The sequence below is a fragment of the Muntiacus reevesi genome, chromosome 2, assembly GCF_963930625.1.
Source record: "Muntiacus reevesi chromosome 2, mMunRee1.1, whole genome shotgun sequence".
Classification (NCBI taxonomy): Eukaryota; Metazoa; Chordata; class Mammalia; order Artiodactyla; family Cervidae; genus Muntiacus; species Muntiacus reevesi.
In genome coordinates, this window is record NC_089250.1 from 221574650 (window position 1) to 221595160 (window position 20511).

Genomic DNA, 20511 nt, shown 5'->3' on the forward strand with positions numbered 1-20511 from the left:
GGGCGGGCACATGACCCCCGGGGACCAATCGCGCGCGCGCCGCGCGGCTCCGCGAGCTCCCCGCCGCGCCGGCCCCCGCGGCCCCGCCGCATACTCGCCCGCGGACGGCCGCCCGGACACACGCACCGTGCACACGAGCGGGCGGCGGGCCCGAGACACGCCCGCCCGCGCGGCCGCCCGCCCCCGCCGCCGCCGCCGCCCCCCGCCCTCCCGCGCCCCCGCGCCCCCGCCCGCTGCCCGCCGAGCCGGTCCGGCCGCCGCGAGCATGCACCCGACGAGCTAGGAGGAAGCCGGAGCCCCGCAGGAAGCCCCGCGCCGCCCGCCGCCCGGGCCCCGCCCCTGCGGGGCGCCCCCAGCCCCGCGCCCGCCGCCTTCCCGGGGGCTGGGGGGGTGCGGGCCGCCGCCCGGGGGGCCCCGCCGCCCCGGCAGCCCGGGCCAGCCCCTCTCCCCGCTTCCCTCCGGCCCGGCCATGGATCTGACCAGCAGCTCGGGCGGCGGCGACCCTCGGCAGATCGAGGAGACCAAGCCGCTGCTGGGGGGCGACGTGCCGGCCCCCGAGGGCACGAAGATGGGCGCCGTGCCCTGCCGCCGGGCCCTGCTGCTGTGCAACGGGATGAGGTACAAGCTGCTGCAGGAGGGCGACATCCAGGTCTGTGTCATCCGGCACCCGCGGACCTTTCTCAGCAAGATCCTCACCTCGAAATTCCTGAGGCGCTGGGAGCCGCACCACCTAACGCTGGCCGACAACAGCCTGGCGTCCGCCACGGTGAGTCGCTCTGCGCGTCGGCGCGCCCGCACCCCCGCGCCTCCCCTCGGGGTCGGGGAGGCGCCCCCTCCCACCGGCCGCTGCACCTGGAGCTCGGGGCCTGCCCGGCGCCGGGGGGGGGGGGCGGTGGTGGTGGGGGCACCGGGAGAACCTGGCACCCCTTTCCCCGGCTGGGCTCCCGGCTGCATTGTGGGTTCCGGCGGGCCCCGGGAGACCCTGGAATTCTGGAGAGGATCTGGCCCTGTCCCCAGACTGAGCATTCGAGCACCTCCGGGCCCAGCGCTTGTGTTTCTTACGGCTGGAACCTTGGGATAGACCCGAGGCTGGGCCCCGATGGTGGTGAGGGTTCCCTTTCTGAAGGCACATCTGGATCTGCGCCGGAGGGGAAAACAAAACAATTAAAAAAAAGAAAAAGAAAAAAGCCCCAACAACCTCAAAACCCCAAAACCCCAAAAATTTCCAGAAGCCAGTTCCTTTCTTTGCTCTACCCGTCTTTTTCCTGCCGGGGCTGGCAGGCAAAACTGGGTGCTTCCCTTTCTGAGAAAGAAAAAAAAACACCTCGTTGGCAACACCGGGAGGGTGGAAGTGGAGGGGGAGGGGCGGGGGTCCCGGGTTATCTCCTCCCCACCGAGGACGGTCAAGTTTCCCTGCGGAAGCTGGCTTGTGGGCTCTGGTATTGCATTGTCTGTGTTGTATTTTGTACGTGTGTTTTGTTGCTGGAGGTTGTATTTATGTTAGTGTTTTAAAATGTATGGTTGGGACTGGGTCACCCTGATGAGAGGGAGAGAAGTCGGGGATTGGTTTCTGAAATCAAATCTGCAAGGTGGAGAGAGACGACTGTTGTGGGGTCGCTGCGGGGGAGGGTAGCAGGCAGGAGGTGAACAGGATGCTTTGTGTTTTGAAACAAGGACAGTTTAAAGCACCAGCTTTGCTTGGGCCCCAGCCTTGTTGGGTGCAGGGTTATGTGTGGTGGGGGGTGTCCCGTCCTCTCCGGGGAGGTGGCAGGTCTTCCCCAGAATGCAGCCTTCCCTGGGGTAACCATGATCCTGTTTACTAAGCTTGTGGGGCGGTGGGGGTGTGCTGAATCCAATGCCTGCCCACACCTGTGCCAAGAAAACCCAGCCAGGAAGCAGGGTGTCACTTACACGACATGTCACAAACGTGTAGTGTGTGCAGACGTCCCCCCGGTGTCCATGTTCCCTTGGCAGTGTGTCACAGGCCATGACACATGCTCCAAGGAATGGGGAGGGGGGTAAAGTTAGCAGAAGAAACCATACTCCTTGAAACTGCTCCCCCACCACCACCTCCCGAGAGCATTGAAACACACGAGGACTCTTATTCTGAATTTTGGGTCCGACGTGCTCAGAACACCTATTTTTTCTTTCCTGTGGGCACGCTGGTGCAATCTGCAATGACCGCCTTCTCGGAGAGGATCCTGGGTTGCTGTGAAGCCTTCCAGCCCCAGTTTCAGGCTCGCGCACGTTCTCAAACCCCGTCCTGAGCCTCAGGCCGCGGCATTTGGCTTTTCATTTGATGGAGGGGGAGCCTCGGAAAACCCGCCAGCACACAGCGTTTTAGATTCAGCCCTTAGTGGTCCCCTGCCTGGGAGCCGCAGCCTCCAAATCTGGCTTCAGAATTTCCCCCTGGCTGGTGGGGAGTGGGGGTGGTGGTCAGAGTGGGGGACTTTTATCTTTCTTTCTGCCACCTCTTAACATGAAGGGGAGCTGGGGAAGAGAAAGCGGCTGGGAGGCCCAGTGGCCCTCCGTGGGAAGGACGGACCAGCTCCTGTGGCCCCCTGGAGGAAGCCGGGTGCTGTTCTGTGCTGCCCGCGGTTGGGGTGAGCCAGCTCTGGAGGCGCAGGGCGCCCCTCCCCCTCCCTGCCCTCCCCCAGTTTACCTCTGATTGCTCAAGAGGTGTGTTTTGTGGAGAGAGAGAGAGGGGAGGAGGCAAGGGTGAAGCCACTTGCGCTGGACTTCTCAAGCAACCAGGGTGCCCTCACCGACCCCCCCTCCCCCTGCCACCGCACCACCTTCCCCAGCTGAGGTGGATGGCACCTTCCCCTGCCCAGGCCCCTCCAGAGAAGAGCCGTGATTTTCTGGGCCTGGGGGCCAAGGGTCAGATGCGGCTCAGTAGAGCCTTGCCCTGGTGTTGGGGCAAGGGGGGAGCTCCGGGCTGGTGTGCCATGGCCTGCCCCCCTTCTTCCCGTCAGCAGGGCCCGCTGGCAGGTTGTCCCTTACTCTGGCCATGGTGGGCTCCAGGGGGGTGCATGGGTCTCTGTGTGCCAGGGCTCGCGGGCACTGACTGGGGCTGCTGAGGCAGGCCCGGCCTCGGCGGCGGCCTCCAGGGCAGACGTGGGGTTGATGGGCACCGTATCCCATCACCAGACACCTGGCCAGTGGTGGTGTCCAGGCCCCGGGGAGGGAGAGCAGCCCCAGGGGTTTCCCTGAGGCCCCGGGCGTTATGTAATCTGTCTGCGTTTTAGAGCTCGGCCCAAGCCCTCGATTGAGAAACGTTAGCCCAAATGAAACAAAGGTGAACTTGAGTGTAGTTCACTACGGCCTCGGAAAGCCCCGTGCGGCCCAGCCTCGAGCTGCTGGTGGGGCAGTGTTTCCTATCGGTCTTAGCCTTCCATCAAATGTGCATCGTCCTTTCATTAAGCCGTCTACACAGCTCCTCTCAGAACCATTTGGTAATTATCTGGTTAACTGTGTGGGCTTCAGGCACAAGACTCAGAGTGATTGATCTGGATTCAAACCAATAAACAAACCAAATACACTCTTTGCCCAAACCCTCTTTGTAGTCTGTCTACACGATCCAATTAGCTGGATGGTGGTCAGAGATACAGACCAGGCGTCCAGGACCACAGCTGTCTCGGGCGGGGTGGTGGTGGGGGGGGGGGCGCCTAGGCTCTCAGTCCCACCTGGCGGGCAGCTCCAGCCGGGTGCCCCCCACCCCCCAGGTGGACGGCCCTCTCTGCATTCCCTGCTGGGGAGGTGGGCTCAGCCCGGGGGCCCCCCAGGGTGTTGGCAGAGGATGGGGTGGAGGGTGGCAGCCTCCTCCCCTGGCCCGGCTGTAAACTTTGCCTCCGGTGGGGTCAGGTTGGAGCTTGCCCCTGCGCGTATCTGCTGGGCCGGTTACTGATTAAATCCTTGCAGAGTCAACAGTGTGCCTGACATGGCCGGTGACAGCGCCAGGCCTGATGCACTGTGTGCAGGAGACTTTGGATCCGGAAGACTCATAAACAAAGAGGGGAACACAAAGGCGACAGTGACCCGGCTGGCCGCCCTGGGGGGTGGGCGGGGGTGCTTGCGAAGCGCCTGCCCCTCCCTGGGGTACACATGGCCGCACCTTGCGGGGGAAGGGCTCATCTGCCCAGGCTGTGGCCTGCACACGGCGCCTCCTTGCCGTTTCATGTCCAGACTTCCCAGTCCCCCGCCTCCCTGGGCCTCTCGTGGCTGCTGCCCACGGCGTCGGTGGTAGCCAAAGGCCCGGAGTCCTGCAGAGGCAGGCAGGATTCGGGTCTGAGGGACCAGAATCCATTTTGCTGTTGTCTTGCCTGGGCTGAATTTGATCACCTGCTAGGCATGTTTGTCCGCGGGAAGAGGGCTTTGTCCCTCTGCTTTGTCTCCTCTGCACCAGAGAAGTGCGGATCAGCTGCTAACCTTTTATTCTACCTTTCTTTTTTTAAAAAAGATAACGTAGCATGTGGCATCTCAGAACTGGGGGAAGTGGTCTAGAATTGGGGGAGCTGGTCTAGTCTGACCAAAGGGGGTCAGAGCACAGGTTAACAGTGGCCTTCTTTATTCTTAAGCCTCGATTCATTGATGAGGCTTGTTTTTAAATTCTCAGCCATTCCGCTGCTGCAACTAAAATGTCTCTGGGCTTTTTGCTGCAAAAGGGAAAAGAGGAGTCCCTTCAGTTTTCGTTGGTTTCTTTGGCCTGATGTTTTCTTCGGGGCCCGACCTTCTGAGCTTGGACTCACGTTTCCTAAGCACCTACTGGGTGTCGAGTGCCAGGTTTGTCCAGATGGTGGTTTCTCTTGGGAGTTAAAATCCATGTCCTCCTGAGTAAGTCCCAGGTCCCGTGGGAGCTTGCCTGTGTGTGCATGCACACGTGTGTTCGTTTCTCCACTCCTGTCACTTGCACCTCCTCCTTGGGCCCATCCCGGCCTTTGATTTGTGTGATGCGTTTCGTGGCGTGAGTAAACACAGAGAATTCTTTTTTCTTCTTTCAGTGCCTTTTATCATAAGATTTTGGAGTATATCAAATTTGTTTCCCAGGTAACTTGTCTGATTGGAGGGGGTTGGAGGGGAGGGGCAGAGACAGAAGAGGAGTAGAAAATCTGAATTCTCTGTAAATAGCACACAGGGTCTGCTCCCCCAGGCTGTAATGAATAAGTGCGTTTTCAGGAGGGAGTAGTTTTGATGCTGTCACTCGCCTGGTGCAATCTGAGGTGCCCTTTCTGGCCGCAGGCAAAATCGCGCCGGTCCAGGTTGAAGTGTCAAGCCTGCTGCTCACGACTGGGCTCTGCTACTGAGCCAGCATGGGCTCCGTGCCCACAGGTGGCCATGCCCGGCGTGCCCACTCCTCCGTGCCAACTGGGGTGCCCGCTGACTCACCTGGCAGTGGGAGAGAGCATTTGTGGGGCACCACATTCAGCCAGGCTTAGGGGGACCCCGGTGGCCAAGTCACCCTGAAAAACCGAAGCTTCCTGAGAGTACCTCGTTGCTGGCTTCAGCTTGGCCTGCGAGCGTGGTACCCACTTGGTAATGTGGTGGAATGCACCTCCAGACATGGTCAAGTTACACCTTAGATGAAAGGCTTAAATGAGACTCAGCAAGGCAGCCTAGTGGTTCAGGCGTCTCCACTGCGGAGCAGCACAGAAGGGTTTGCTCAGGGTTGGGTTGTAAACTTCCTGGCTGTGTGACTTTGGGACGGTTGCTTTCCCTTACTGGGCTTTGCTTTCCCCCTAGAAGCGGGGATGATCCTCCCTCATTTGCAGGGTCCCTGTGAGTACTGGAGATCGCTCACATTGGCCCCTGGCAGAATGGCCAGCACGCAGCAGGGGTGTGAGCCCCTTGGGCTTGTCCTCGTTACCCTGAGAGAGCGTCGTGAAACCCTGGACGGATGCAGGGAACGACCACTGTTTAAAAACAGGCCGAGTCCAGAGGAAAGTCTCTGGGGACGAGCGGGGTGTTTGGGAAACTTAGGGGTATTTAGTGGATCTGGGATGTATGAAGTAAGAGAAATTGTGGGAAGCAGTTTGTGAACAATTCCTCAAGGGGAACAGTCTAGTTGTTTTTTTTTAAATACAGAATTCCCCCCGCCACCTTTTTTTTTTTTTTCCCCTGAAAACTGAAATACTAATACGCACGTCAAGTACCTTCTGATGGTACCGCAGGGCATGGGGAAGATGACATGTCCCTACAGTCCCCAGTTCTCCCAGGCCGGCCCTGCGTCCTTGCTGAGCGTTTGGGGCGTCTTCACAGGGTCCTGTGCTGCCGTTCCTGGCTGGGCGGTGCGCTCCGTCGGCCGTCCTATATAGACCCGTGCCAGCCGAGCTGCTCCTCCCTGCAGCATGGCAGAGGGGCACCGTGACGGTGTCAGTAGACCATCCCCCCCACTGGACACTTAGCTTAGTCCCAGGCTTCTGCTGTTTCCAGCCAGACAACTTCCCATTTGTATGGAGTGGAGTTGCTCTGTTTTTCTCATTTGAGTGCTCTTCGCCTGCTTTTCTGGCGAGTGTTAAAATATCCAGGCGAGGCAGGGCCGTGCAGCCTGGGGTCACTGCTGTCTTGAGTCACGCCTGGGTCTGGCTCACTGTCACGGGCCTGCGCGCCTCCTGAGGGTCTGGCCGCCCGGCCCCAGCAGGAGCCGCTGACCTCCGCCCTGAGGACAAGGGTCTGCATGGCCAGGCTGGCCGTTTCCTGCTCCACCTGGGAGCATCGTTGTTGTCCCCTGGCTTCCTGCTTCCCCAGGATGGAGGCCAGGCTGCCCGGCCCCATGGTGGAGAAAAGGAGGAAGTGACAGTGTCTCTTCCCTGCTCCCGGCCCTGGGGACAAGGCACCAGTGCGTTCAGTGGGGCGCCTAGGGAGGCCGTGTGAGGCTGAACCTTGGCTGATACCAGCAGGGCCCCACGAAGGGTGATGAGGAACACGCATGCGCACGTGTGTGTGTGTGTGTGTGTGTGCGCGCGCGCGCGCGCGCGCATGGGGGTAGTTTTTGTGTCTGTTGAGACTAAGGGGATCATGGAGGACATATTTTTTGGTGCGGAAATAGGTGGTTGTGCTGAAATGAACTGTCCAGTAGCTTTTATACCTGCCACATCCCGCTGTCTGGGGTGTTCGTGGGGTGGGTGGAGGGGAGCAGCCAGACCCAGCAGAGGGGTCAGACCGGCAAGCTTGAGTCCAGCCCCCACAGCGTCCTGGCTGGTGGGTGACCTCGGGCAGGCCACCTCCCCTCTCTCGTTATCTGTGAAATTCACATTATGGGGACTTCCTTTTAGCATGATGTCAGGGTTAGGTGAATGAAGGCTCGGTAGTTCATTCGGCAGAAATATCACTATCTGTAGGCACTTTGGGGAAAACCAGTCCCTGCCCTCCTGGAGCGTGTGTCGGTGGGGTGGGGGACAGACGAGAAACCACTGAGTGAGGAAATATAAAGTCTGTCCAGCCCCTGAGAAAACGGAGCAGCAGGCGGGCGAGCTGTGTGGGGCTCGGGCCTTGCTGCTCTGCATGCGCATTCAGGGCAGGAGGTGGTGTCTGGTGGGAGAGCGTTCCTGACCCAGAGGACCGCACGTGCAAAGGCCCTGAGGCTGGCCTCAAGGCCAGTGAAGTGCCTGCATCTCAGTAAACGCTCTCCAACTGTTATCACCCCTGCCTTCCGGGAGCTGCTGTCATCTATTAAAAAATACCTGTGAGCGCCCAAGACGTGCTCTGTGCGGGCACGCTGGCAGCTCCCTGCCCCGGGAGCCCCTTCCTTTGTTTCTAGCACTTCTGGGGTGTGTGTGTTTTATTTAACCCGCTCCCTCCCTTAGTGAAGAATGGCAGTGCTCTAAGAGACCCTTAAATTATTCAGTACAAAACCCAGCCAAACTCTTCAAAACGAAACGAGCTCCCTTTGTCCATACTGCATTACAGAGGTTCTCAGACCTAGAACCTACTAATCATTGAATTCGCCTCAGGCTTTTTTATCCGTTGAGTAAGCAGCGTGTTGCCCAAAGACCCTTGCACTTGACTCAGCAGCTGGGCTGGAATTCACCCCGGGGGCTCCCAGCACCCCAGGCCGCTGCTGCTTGCTTCTCCTGCTCTTGGGTTGCTGTCAGAAAGATGTGACCGGAGAGTGTGTGCACAGACCAGGCTGAGCAGACTCCTTTCGGAGGGAAGGAGGAGGACCAGATTCTCCAGTTGCCTGCAGTACTCTGCGGGGGCAGGGCAGCAGAGGCTCCTGGGGCTGGGGTCATCAGGGGAGAGGAGATGGCCCTGGCACGTTTCCTGGGGTCCTGGGCTGGTCCCCGGCTCTTTGAGGCCCGGGAGAGCTGCAGGTAGGAGTGCACAGCCTGGGGAGAGCCCAGACTGCCTCCCGGCCGTCCTCTGCCTCTCTCGGCTTGCTGTCTAGCCTAGGTGAGTGTGGTCTCCTCTGCGTGCCCGCGTGAGGCTCAGCTTGCGGCGAGACCTCCCCATGGATGGGCCAGGGCGCTGTTGGGGGGTGGGGGAGAGCCAGCCTGTGCTTCCCGCAGCACGGGTCCCTTCTGGCTCCTGTCCTGGGCCCGGGGGGATTTCTGCTCTGTCCAGGGCCTCGCGGGGTGGGCGCTGGGGAGAGGCGTGAGCACCACGCAGAGGTTCCGTCCGTGAGTCTGGCCACTCTGTGGGCCACAGCTCAGTCACAGGGCGACCCCGGAGGGCGGGGGGAGGCTGGGGAGCGGAGTTTGTCACATGCGGGAGACAGGAGCCCCTGGATTGATGGTGGCTCCCGCCCCAGGGCCTTTGAGACGTGACAGCGGTCCAGGGGTCTCCAGGACACCTGGAGCGGAGCTGCTGCCCTGGAAGGGAAATCCACATGGCCTGGTCTCACCTGGCTCTTGGGTTTGAGCGTGGGGGTCCATCAGGAAAGTCTGCAGTTTGCTCTCTGGTGGGGAATAAAACGGGGTAGGTGAACCTATTGCATGGGCTGGAGCAGTACACTCATGATTACCGTGAGGCTTACCGTCTGTCCGCTGAACACCAGGCACCGTGCTCATTGAATTTTCCAAACAACCCTGCAGGGCAGGTGTTACTCTTCCCATTTTACAGATGCTGCAGTGGAGACTCAAACGGGGAGAACTGGGGAGAGGCAGAGTTGCGAGGCAAAGGCGGGTCTGTGCCACACCTGAGGGTGCTTGTCCATGAATGTCTGTGTGTCTGCTGGAGGTCCAGAATAACTTCAGCCTCTTGCAGAAGCATCTCATTTGGGAACCAGTGAGCTTATCAGTTTCGTGTTTGGCAGACATCCCTTTGCGAATTTGTCAAGTGAGTTCAGGGAACTGGTGTTGGAACGTGAATGCCAAGTATTTGCACAGAGTGAGCGCCAGGTACTAGGTTTTTGGATGGAGTACCAGCTACTGTGTGTGCAGAGGGGTTTCCAGGTCCTGACCTTGGGAGCAGGTACCCCCCCCCCGCCCCCAGGCGCTGGGCAGACAAGGTGCATGTTCGCTGGTACCGCACGTACAAAGTCATGTGCTCCCCTGAAGACTCACAGTCAGATTGGGGTTCACTTCAGATGAGGGGGCACCACAGGAGCATGCCTCCTCAGAGAGGTTTGTGCCTCGTCCTGCTGTTTGGAGGCAGGAAGAGGTGCTGCTGCTGGAGGCCGGGGGTTTCATGAAGGGCTTTGTAGGAGAGACTCATCTCGATGGATAGAAGTGGGACTGGGGACCAGCAGAGAAGGGGGTGGAGGCCGAGCCGTGGGGGCGCGTTGGGGACACAGTGCCGTCCTCCCGAGGTGGGCGGCGTGAGAGCACGTGGGGATAAGGACAGGCAGAGTTGCCTCCCCGTGTAGGGGAGGGGACTCACTGGGGCACGGGTGGGCTGGGAGGCCCCGGATCACGACTCGGGGGTGGCAGGGCCCGGCTGAGAGCCCAGGGTGCCCCTGAGTGGGAACTTCGGGAGAGCGGGGGTCTGCATCATCAGGGCAGTCTTCAGCCCCAGCACAACTGCCAGACCGCAGTCACCGCCCGGGGTTCACTTCCAGGAGCTGGGCTGGGTGGCCACTGCCGTGGCCCTCACACACCCCCACGCTGCTGTCACCCCTCCTCACAGAGGGGGCCCCAGGGCCAGGCCTCTCGGCAGATGCTCTGTGGCTGAACGCGTGGATGACCGAGTGAAGGAAGGAGCGGAGGAGCTGGTGCAGGTGGGCCCTCGTGTGGGTGGGGCGGGGAAGACCGCCACCTTCCGAGTCCCTGCCTGTCTCCATCGCCTCCAGTGAAGGGCAGCGCGTGCCCTGCAATTGCCCCACAAAGGGCTGGACAGGCCTGTGCTTCCTGGCCTGCAGCCCCCAGGGCCCTTGAGTGCTTTCCAGATCCTGGGCCTGGGCCCTCCGCAGGGCACTGTGGCTCCCAGGGCTCTCCTTCTGGTAGCTGCCTTCCTGGAGGCCTGGGGGGGAGGCCCAGCCCGGCCCTGGGATGCTCGGGGAGGGGGTCCCGTCGAGCCGAGGCCGGGCAGCAGTGCTGGCCGCGGGGGGCCGTGATGGGCCCTCGGGCCAGCAGGCTGGGCGGCGGCGGGGGCAGGGCCGCTCGCTGGAAAGAGGAATGGCGCCTTTCTGACGTCTGTCTCCTGCTGCCTTTGGTTTGTGTTTCCTGACCCGGTGACCTGCCTTGGGGATGGGAAAACGGGGGAGCTTGACCTGTCCCCGCCATCTGGTGACTCCTGCGCTTGGGGGTCCCAGCAGGGTGGGCCTCTGGGGTCAGACGGCCCCGGCCTCCCTGAGCGGAGGGGACTGCAGGCCAGGAATGGCGCTGAGCCCTTGGTGTGTCTGCGCGTCCAAACCAGCCCCCAAGGCGCCTGTTTACACGTGGGGAAACCGAGGTCCCGAGAGCCTCAGCGACACTGGGACCCAGACGGCCTGGCTCCACAGGCCCCTTCCTCCATGGCATGGTGCCCGCAGGGCAGCGAGGACCACAGCTGGCGCTCACCCCGCCTCTGTGCTGAGCCCTTCACGTACCCGAGCGGGTCTCTTTTTCTTTTTTTATTGCAGTATAGCCAGTTTACTGCATTGTGTTAGTTTCAGGTATATCGGGTGTAGTGATCCAGTATTTTGACAGCCTTTGCTTAGTTGGACGTTATAAGGTGACGGCTGTAATTCGTGGAGGGTGGAGACTGAGCGAGTGTCTCACCTTGGGTGGTTCAGCCGTCTCCCTGCAGACCTGTGGAGGTTTGCTTCTCACTTGGCCCTGGTAAGGTGTTGGGATCATGAACTCAACCTCTCAGAGCCTGTTTCCTCACCTGAGATGGCCTGTCCCCTAGAGCTGACTTTGATGGCTCGGTGGCGGTCAGCCTGGGGTCCAGAGCCCACCATGGAGCGTGGCTGGGCTCCCCCAGCCCCTGGGGCTCCGGCTCGGCCCCCGGAGCCTTCCCCGACCACCGGTGGGGTGAGTGGAATCTTGGCCCGGTGCTTCCCCAGCGGGGGGACGATGGCGTCTGTGCCTGCCTATCTTCTCTGTCAGCTGTTCGCCTCCACACTTGTAAAATGAAACAAAAATAATCCCACGGGGACAATGATGATCTTACAAAATACAGAAGGAAACGATTCTCCCATAATCCTGCCACCCAGAAACCACCCAGGTGGACACTTTGGGGTAGAGGCATCTCTGTTCTCCCCGGATGAGTCTGTATGACACATGTCGTCGTGTGCACAGCGAGCCGGGCCAGGCCTTCTTAGTCACGGGTGCTGAGCCATTCTCGTGCACGGCCTCAGAGTGTGTGCGCTCTGGCCCCGTGGTACTGGGGGCCCAGATTGCTGGTGGGGACTGTCCTGGGCTTTGTGGACGTTGAGCTGAGCACCTGGCCCCAGGCCATTAGATGCCAGAGCTCTGCTCCCCACAGTTGGAACAGCCCCTCACGCCCGCAGATGCTGCCGGGAGTCCCCTGGGGGGCACACGGTGGATTGAGAACTCCGTGGTGACCCGACGGAGGCCCCGTCTGCCCCCAAAGGTCCCACGTGAGGAGCGGCCCCGGCTGCGGGCTGGGAGCCCCTGGCGGAGCTGGGAGCCTGCGCTTCTGTCTGCAGTCACCTTGCTCCTCTGGAACCTGGCACACGGTGGGAACCAAGAGCTAGCTGTGCAGGGCCGCAGGAGCCCTGACCCCGCCGTCTGTGGCGCAGGGCCGAGCCAAGGGCCCCCGGAAGGAAACCCCGAGCTCCCCACACCTTTGATCCCTGCTGCGGGGCACCCCCCGCCGTCCCTGCCTTCGCCTGATGACTCAGGACTTCAGAGATCTGGGTTGTTGGAAGGGGAATTGCATCATGCCAATAAAAAAAGAAGAGAAAATTGGCATTAGAAAGTTTTGGTGTGAGGAAACCGACTTTGAGACTCGCTTCTTGAATCCTGTCTAAGTTGTGTTTTAGGGGGATGGGGCGCAGAGAGGAGGGGGTGGGCGCAGCGGGCGGCCAGTGTGGCGGCTCTCCTATAAAGGCCTCCTGTGCTTGGATCAAGCCCCACCCGTGGCCGTGCTTTGGCTTCCCTGTTCTTTGGAGCCGGGTGACCACACCACCAGCAAGGATACCCAGAGGAAGCTTCTGGAGTCTTTGTGGGTCCTGCCGGCAGGTGCAGTGACGGGGTGAGGGTCTCTGGCCAGAGACTGTTGCGGAGGGCAGTGGTCTGGGGCCCTCTGATGTCCCCGTGGTGAGCAGGGCGCCCTCTGGGCTGGGACAGCCAAGCACTGGTGGATCTCAGCACCCAGCCAGCTGGTTCCGTGTCAGGCATTCCCCGCTCGGCGTTCTCAGTGGGTCCTGATTGAAGGGGCCCCCTGCTGCAGAGCGAAACCCGGGAAAGAGGTAGCTCAAGACCCTGCCTCCCGGGTCTGGCCTTCCCTGATGGGGATGCTCATTGTCTACAACTGCTGCCCAGTGATTTTGGATCCAGATACTTTTTAATTAGGCCACAGGAGCAGTGGTGTGATGCAGCGCTCAGTATTCTTGTCTGTAAGCTGGGGCTAAGGGGGGCTGTCGCTGGGGTTCTCTGAATAATGAAGGGACACGGCATATGTGTGGAAAGTGCCACGTGGTGTCATGCAGGGACCAGCGCTCAGCAGACGTCCCTGCCTCGTCCCCGCCAGCTCCAGCCTGTCCCCGCTCTGCCCGCCACGCTCCTGGTTCTGCTCGACCATGAACTTCTTGAAGGCAGGAGTCTCATCCAGCAACACCCGACAACGTCACCACCAGCTTCTGGCGGGATCCAATTGTCTGACGTGTAGAGGCCCCAGACATTGCAGGCCAAGAAGGGGCGGAACGGGTCTCAGGTTTTGTGGGAAGCCCCAGCCCTGCCTGGTGACCCCGGAGCTCTCAGGAGGACCTCCAGGGTGTGATCTCGGACCCTGGGACCTGGAATGGACCTCAGTCCTGGACTCAACCCCAGCTGCCGCGTCACCGACTTGGGCAAGATGGGAACCGGCAGTTGGAAGGATTAAGCTATTATCGGTGGTTTTCACCTCAGCTTTCAGCAGCAGTGCTTGGGAAATAAGATTTTGATCTTGGAAAATATGATTTAAAAACAGAAATGAAAGTCGCTTTTATTTTCTCAACGAGATTGCCCCTGACACTTGCACAGGGCCTGAATGTTGACGTTGAGGCTGAGCCTGCCAGTGGGAAGGCCCCACGCTGCCCTTCTGTGGGGCACGCCTGTGCACACAGCATAACCCCCGCATCCCAGCTTCCCACCTGGGATCCCCCCACTTGGGTCTGTAGTGCGAGGGCGCGCGGTTTAGGCAGAGCCCGGGGAGGCCCTCATCTCTGGAGGTAGCTCACCGTGTGGTCTCAGCCTCGCCGGCACCATCGGCGGTGACCCTGCCGCCAGGGGAGGGGGCACCTCCCTTGGACCCTGCCGAGAACTGAGCCCCTTGCTGAGTGGCTTCACAGGGCGTGCCTCTGGTTCTTCCCTCCCAGCGTGCCCATCTCAAAGCAGGCACTGGGTCCTCTCCCTGTTGGTCGAAGCCTGGGAGCTCTACGTCCCCACTGGGCTTCCGTGGAACCTTCTAAGAGGCGAGGTGTTGCCTCGGCCGCCCCAGGGCTGACTTTCCACCTTCGTGCATGCTTCCACCTTTGTGCACGCTTCTATCCTCGTGCACGCTTCCGTGTGTCAGCTCAGCCCTGGACTTCTGTGCCCTCGGCCTCCAGGTGGGTCTGGCCCATCGGTAGGGACCCTGGAGGGAGATGAGCCCTTCACCTTCTTCCCTTGGGGCTGCTGTGGGCAGGCAGCGTCCCTCGGCCACAGCTCCTGTCCCGTCACCCCCGTCCCGGCTTCTGCAGCTGCTGCTTTTCCATGTCCCTTCGGGCCGCAGGGTAGGAATGAGGCGACTGGAAGTGTCCCACCCGTTTGCACTTGCTTCCTGTGTCCCGGGAAAGCCCCGGTCCCAAGCCAGTCAGGACAGAGGGTCACCCCAGGTAGAAACCCCCTCGCGTGCTTTCCCCGTGCTCTGCCCACACCTTGGTGTGTTGTCTTTTTGTCGCAGTTTCTTCAGATGACACCAGTTTGTGTCTGCCGTCTGTTTCTTTCTGGGGCCCCAGCTGAGGCCCCAGCAGCTCCCGGAAGATGGAGCTGTTTGCAGAGCCTGTCTCCCCTTAGAGTTCGGAGTAACCAAAGGGGCTGTACTGCTGAACGTGGGGAAAAAAGTTACTCTTTTGCACTTAGACTTTTTTATCCTGAAAATATGCCCCCTTCAAAGACTGGTGGTGGTGGTGGTGATAGCAGTGGCTCTTTGCCCACTTACTACGAGCTTGTTGTTGTGTTAAGAACCCTGATGCACTCATGTGTTCAATCATCATGACAACCCTCTGAGGTGCTTCCAGGATGAGAAAACTGAGGCTGAGTGAGATGAAGTAATTTGCCTGGAGCTCAGGATGGGCCCGAGGTCGGGCCAGGGTCTGAACCCCAGAGGCACTCCCCGCGAGGTTCCTGTGCTACAGGCCAGGCCAACCTAGGCAAGCCCACGGTTGCAGTCCTCCTTGCTTGGACGGGCTGTCTTGCTGGGTGTGCGGGCAGCAGATCTGATGTTTTCCACTTCCTCTCATGTGGCGGGGCTTGTGTGCATGGAGCACGCAGGACTGGCTGGGCGGCCGGTTTTGGCTTTGCTGAATTTAGCTATGGCCAATGTTGGAAAATGTTAGTCTGTTCTTTCCTTTTCCATCCCTCCCCCCCTTTAAAATTTTTGTAATTAAAATCAGAGGCGGCCAGAATTGAAAGCGAGCCTGCAGGTCGTCTGGTTCTGGGATGGCAAATGTATGTGACACACGTATCGCCCCTCCTCATCGCTTTGCCCCTGGTAGATGTCGCTGATCGATGCTGGCAGAATCACTCCTTCCCTTTAAACCTGGAGACGGTCAGTGCCAGTCAGTCGCTGTTGGCATGCAGCGTGTGTCCCACTGCATACATTCGGGACCCAAGGCCCAGAGAAGTTAAATGGCCCTTGTGGGAGCCGCTGGACTTGTGGAGCTCACGCTACAGGGGACTCGTTGGGAGATGACTTGGGAAAGTCTGCCGTCTAAACAAAGTGCATTGTGGGGGAAGGACCCGGGTTTTGCATAGCAGTGTGTGGGTCTGGGTTTAAATCCCGCTTCTGCTTCTGGCTGCAACTTGAGGCAGGTCACATGGCTTCCGTGAGCCTGGGTCTCTGAAACTGGAAAGTATAGAGCCTGTGCCGCAGGCTTGTGGGGGATAAATGACTCGGAGGGCCCACTCGGCCTCCTGCAGATGCCGATTGAGGGCCCGGCGGCACGGGAACTGCTCTGGTCCCGGCAAGTGGTGTCAGCCCCATGGACGAGGCCCCGCCTTCCGTGACCTCAGAGACAGGGCCTGACTCAAGTAGTGAGGGTTTCTTCCTCTTCACTTCTTGGAAGCCTGTGATATTGTACTGGTATGGTTATTTTTTTGTTTTTTTTAACAACTCTTCCGTCACATCCACTTAAATTTGGCCTGTTTATGCATCACAAGGAATTTATTTTTTCTTTCCTTCCTAGTTTCATTTTTGTCCTTGTATCAAGGAGGGTTGGGTCAGGGAGACTGAATGGATATGCCAGGATACTAGGTCTTTTAGACTGTTTAGAGGTACACCCTCCTCTTGGATACCTGATGAGAGCTGTGGACCCTTCCTCAGGCAATAATGGTAAGAAGACAGGGTCGTAAAATTTGGCATCTAGAGTATAGGCATTTTTAGGAATTGATTCATGGACCGCCCCTCTCAGGTTATAAACCAGTCCAGGGGCCTGTGAGACTCCACTAGCTGGAAATGGACCTTTGCCCAGAAATAAACGTGTAAATGACAAAAGAAGGACGTTTCATTGTGAAAGGTCAAGGTTCTTGTTTGGAGTTCCACTCTTTTGGCTGGGCCAGTGGGTTTGTCCATGTGGCACTCTGTATGCTCCTTAAGCTGTGTTTAGTCTTCTTGGTTATGGTAAAACATTTTTTCTTTTATCCTAGTCTGGAGTTTCAAGGTTGGTACTTCTTGCCCCTAAAGTGTTTATTTTAAGGTTTAGTACAGTTCTTTACTCTCTGATAAGGCAGACAGCATCCCTGCAGACACGCTGTGGTCAAGCCCGGGTCGATTCCGCCGGCATCGCAGGTGGTAGCCCAGCACTCAGCTTGCCCAGCGCGCAGAGTGACCTTGGGCCCCCTCACCTCTCTGACCTGCGGAGCTGGGGACAGAATGACCTCCAGCCCCTGGAGGTCAAGAATTAAAGAAGAGTAAGCCGACAGCCTAGGCCTGGAGGACGTCCAAATAGGCTGTAGTGGATTTTGCATTCACTTGCTTGGAATTTGGACTCAGAAGTATGGATCCTTTGCACTGTGAAGGGTTTGTGTTTTTATATGATGGAGGTGGCCTGGCAGATTCAGCTGAAGGGAACTGAGTCCCTCTGTCAGGCTCAGGGTGGGTGCAGTTCTGACGCCTCCTCCCCCGGGTCCGGGGGACTTGAGGAGAAGGCCAGGGCCCTCCTTGGCGGGCAGCTTGCAGAAGCGCCCAGTAACGGGTTTCCTCATGGTCTTTGACTCTTGGATGCCGCCACCCCCCGCCCGGGCACCCTCCGTAGCCACGCCTGGGAGAAGCATGATTTAGGTGACTAGACAGAGAAGGTTCCAGGGGAGCATTTCACATGTGGACCTGGAATTTTGCCGGGCTGATTCCTTTGCCATGATTTTGCACTTGCGTGTTCTTAAGCCAGAGAGAAGAGTTGAACTTTCCCTCTTGTTTGCTTCATTACTCCCACCACATTTGGCAGTTTGGGTGGGATGTGGTTGTGTTTTTTTTATGACTCTCAGATTTGATTTTAGAAGTGTGCTGTGTGCCTGGAGGCCTCTCGTATCCTTGAAGATTTCGTTGGGAGTTCCAAACCAACTGTCCAGCTGGGCATGACAGTGGAATCTGCTGTTGCTTGAGCACTTACTATGCGCCAGGCGCTTGGGCACCTGATTATGCCCTTGCAGCACCCCCCGCCCCCGGGTGGGTAGTGTCCCTATGTTACAGGGCTGTGGACAGCCCCTGGCCTCTGGGCTCACACAGCTGTGGGCTGGGAGTCACACCCCGGTCCAGCTGGCCTGAGTCCGTGGGCTTTTCCCGGAGTCCCACGCTTCTCCTGTGACCTCGAGGGACTTTCTGAGTGTTCTTTCTGTCTCCACCCTGGTAAGAGTCCACTGGAGGAATGATGAGTAGGCACCGGTTGCACAGCGAGGCAAGGTCTTGAGAGTTGTTGCTGCAGCTCAGTCGCCTCACCGCCGGGCTCAGGTGCGGCTGGGGTCGTCTCTGCCATCCAGCCGCTGGCCAGGCTGGCCCTCTCCAAGTAACGAGCTCTGGGGTGAGCTGGGGCTTCACTGTCTGCTTCACCTCTGTGACCTTCCCTGGCAGCCGGGGCTGTGTAGAGAGGACAGAGGACGTAGCTTTCCTGTCAGTCTCCCTGTTTTACAGGTGACGCCTGGGCTCTGGGGGCCTGGCTTGGGTGTGGCCATTCAGACAGACAGATGGGAGGCCAGGCTGAGCCTGAGCTGTTCCTGGGAGGTGTGCACCGCCTGTTTACCTGGAAGGGATGCCTCTTGGGTGTTGGCGTCAGGACCTGAAGGCAGATACCTGCCAGCATCTTCCTCGAATCAGCTCTGAGTCATTGCAGGAAGGAACGGATCTGTGTGGTCACTCCGTCCATGTCTGGTCTGGCGGGACCATCTCGGCTGGTGCTTCCGTTTTGCAGTTGGGCAAACAGAGTCACCGTTCCTTCCCCAGCACAGCTTCTGGTTTTCTCTCTTTAGTTACCATGTACCGCCTCAGTCTTATTTAGGCGTCTGAGTTCTGTGTGTGTGTGTGCTGTCATATGCACACCATTTATCATTCTAGATGTTTGTTGGGGTAATGGTGCCGTCACCACAACCTGGACCCCGATCTTCATCACCCTCAGCATAAACCCTGCCCCTGTTCAACTGTAACTGCCCCTTTCCCCTCCCCGCCGGCTCCTGGCAACCGCTATCCCACTTTCTGTCTTTGTGGGTTTGCCTCTTCTAGGTACCTCATGTAAGTGGAATCATGCGGCCCTTGTCGTCCTGTGTCTGCCGTGTGTCACTTAGCTTAATGTTTTCAAAGTCTCCCCATGTTGTGTGTGCGCGCACTCAGTTGTGACTCTTTACCCCAGGGACTGCAGTCCGCCAGGCTCCTCTGTCCATTGAATTGTCCCGGCAAGAATACTGGAGTGGGTAGCCATTTCTTTCTCCAGGGGATCTTCCCGACCCAGGGATCGATCCCAAGTCTCTTGCATCTCCTGCGTTGGCAGGTGGGTTCTTTACCAGCTGAGCCATCAGGGAAGCCCCTGCCCATATTGTAACATGTATCTAAATTTCATTCCTTTTCATGGCCGAGTAGTATTCCATCCTATGGGGAGGCCATATTTTGTTTATCTGTTCACCTGTTGATGGACACTTGGATTGGTTCCATGAACGTTTAGTTCTATGATTGATGATGCTATGAACTTGGGGGCAGGTGTTGGTTAGGGCTGTTGATTGCAGGTTGTTTTCTTTTTCTTTTTTTTAATTTTCTTTTTTTTAATGTTATTCACTTCGAAACTTTTATCAGAGACATGATTCTCTTCTGGGATGGGGTGTAGCCTTGACCTCCGGAGGGACTCTGATGTTTCCCCTTCCCCACGCAGGACAAACCAGACCTCCTCCTCCTCCCCAGCAAAGGGACGCAGGATGGAGGCCCAGGCCAGATCACGGAGGGGTCCTTGGGCCTCTGAGTGTTCACCGCAGATGGAAAGTGCGGTTGATTGTTCACCCCTGATGGAGAGTGAGGTTGATTGCAGTTCTTTTGTCTCTGTACCTCGTTGTAGACGTTTATTATTGAAGGATGGTCATCTCCACCTCTCCCATTTCAAAGGGAACTCAGGTGCACTGTAGAATACTTAGTTGATATGATCAAACAAGAGAAGAAATTAAAATTTAACCCAAACAAGAACATCCAGGAATGATAATTGACTTTTTTTGGTAGGTCGGTCATTGGCATGTGCTGTTTTTTCCATCCACACGGGATTACTCCCTATCTGCAGTCTTTGGTGCTGTGAATAGGTCTTCATGCAAGGATGGGAAGGCTTCGGTGTGAGGCGCCGGGAACAGGGAGGAGGCGCCGGCCAGCCTCTGCCACCAGCTGAACGTGCACTCCCTCCAGGAAGCGCCTTTCGGGGGACCCGTTCCTGCCCGTGACTGCAGGGCCTCCTTCACCTGTTCCCTTCCTGTCACCTGCTCCCTGGCCAGTTTGCCCAGCCCAGCGCCTGGTGGTGCTTCCTGTTCCGTAGAGAAGGGGTGGGTGAAACTGACAAGCCTGCTGACTTGAGGCTCATGGGGGTAAAGGGGGACCCTTCCGCCCACACCCTGCACCCAGAGTGCTTCACAGCGAGCCGTCTCTCTTCTGTCCCTCCGCAGTGGATGCTCTCGCCCAAAGCTGCCTTCACACCGCCCTGTTTATTCCCCGTGCGTGTCCTCTCCCTCCACACGTGTTTGCCGCAGGTCTCCTGCGTATCAAGTGCCTGACTAGTGTCTGGGTGTGGGGTGACCAGCACAGGGCCCTTTCAAGGACCTTATATTCCAGGGTAGGGGACATCCGTGTACAAAAGAACACGGTGACTTCAGATAGTCGTTAAATGTGGAGAAAAGAACACATCTTTTCCTTTTGTTCTCCCCCCTCCCCACCTTTTCATTTCTCTTTATCTTAAAAAAAAAGACTCCAATCCGGCAGCTTCTTGGTTGCTTGAGGTCAGGGTTGTGTGCACTTCACTGGGTTCGAATCCCAGCTCCTCCTCTTGCTGGCAGTGCCCTCAGCAATGCCCTCACGTTACACTTGGCGAGCCTGCGTCTTCGTCTGTGCACGAAAGGTGGTGGTGTGTCTGCCTCCCTGGGCTGTGCCGAGACCCCCATCGCGCCGTGCACAGTGCCTGGCCTGCAGCTGCTCTTGTCATGAACCTGCGATCCCAGAACGAAGCTGCCAGCTCTGTGGTTTGAAAACGACAAAACCAACCCATCCAGAGCAGAG

The 20511-nt window shown here is 58.5% G+C and overlaps 1 protein-coding gene across 1 annotated transcript in view; it reads left to right on the plus strand.

Annotated features, from left to right (window-relative positions):
- Positions 1-343: 343 nt before the first annotated feature.
- CMIP (c-Maf inducing protein) overlaps positions 344-20511 on the plus strand; it is a 203720-nt gene continuing 183552 nt past the window's right edge. The window contains exon 1 of the mRNA XM_065925089.1: positions 344-766. Within this exon, the coding sequence (XP_065781161.1) occupies positions 470-766 (297 nt within the window). The 5' untranslated portion in view covers positions 344-469. The remainder of the gene's footprint in view (positions 767-20511) is intronic.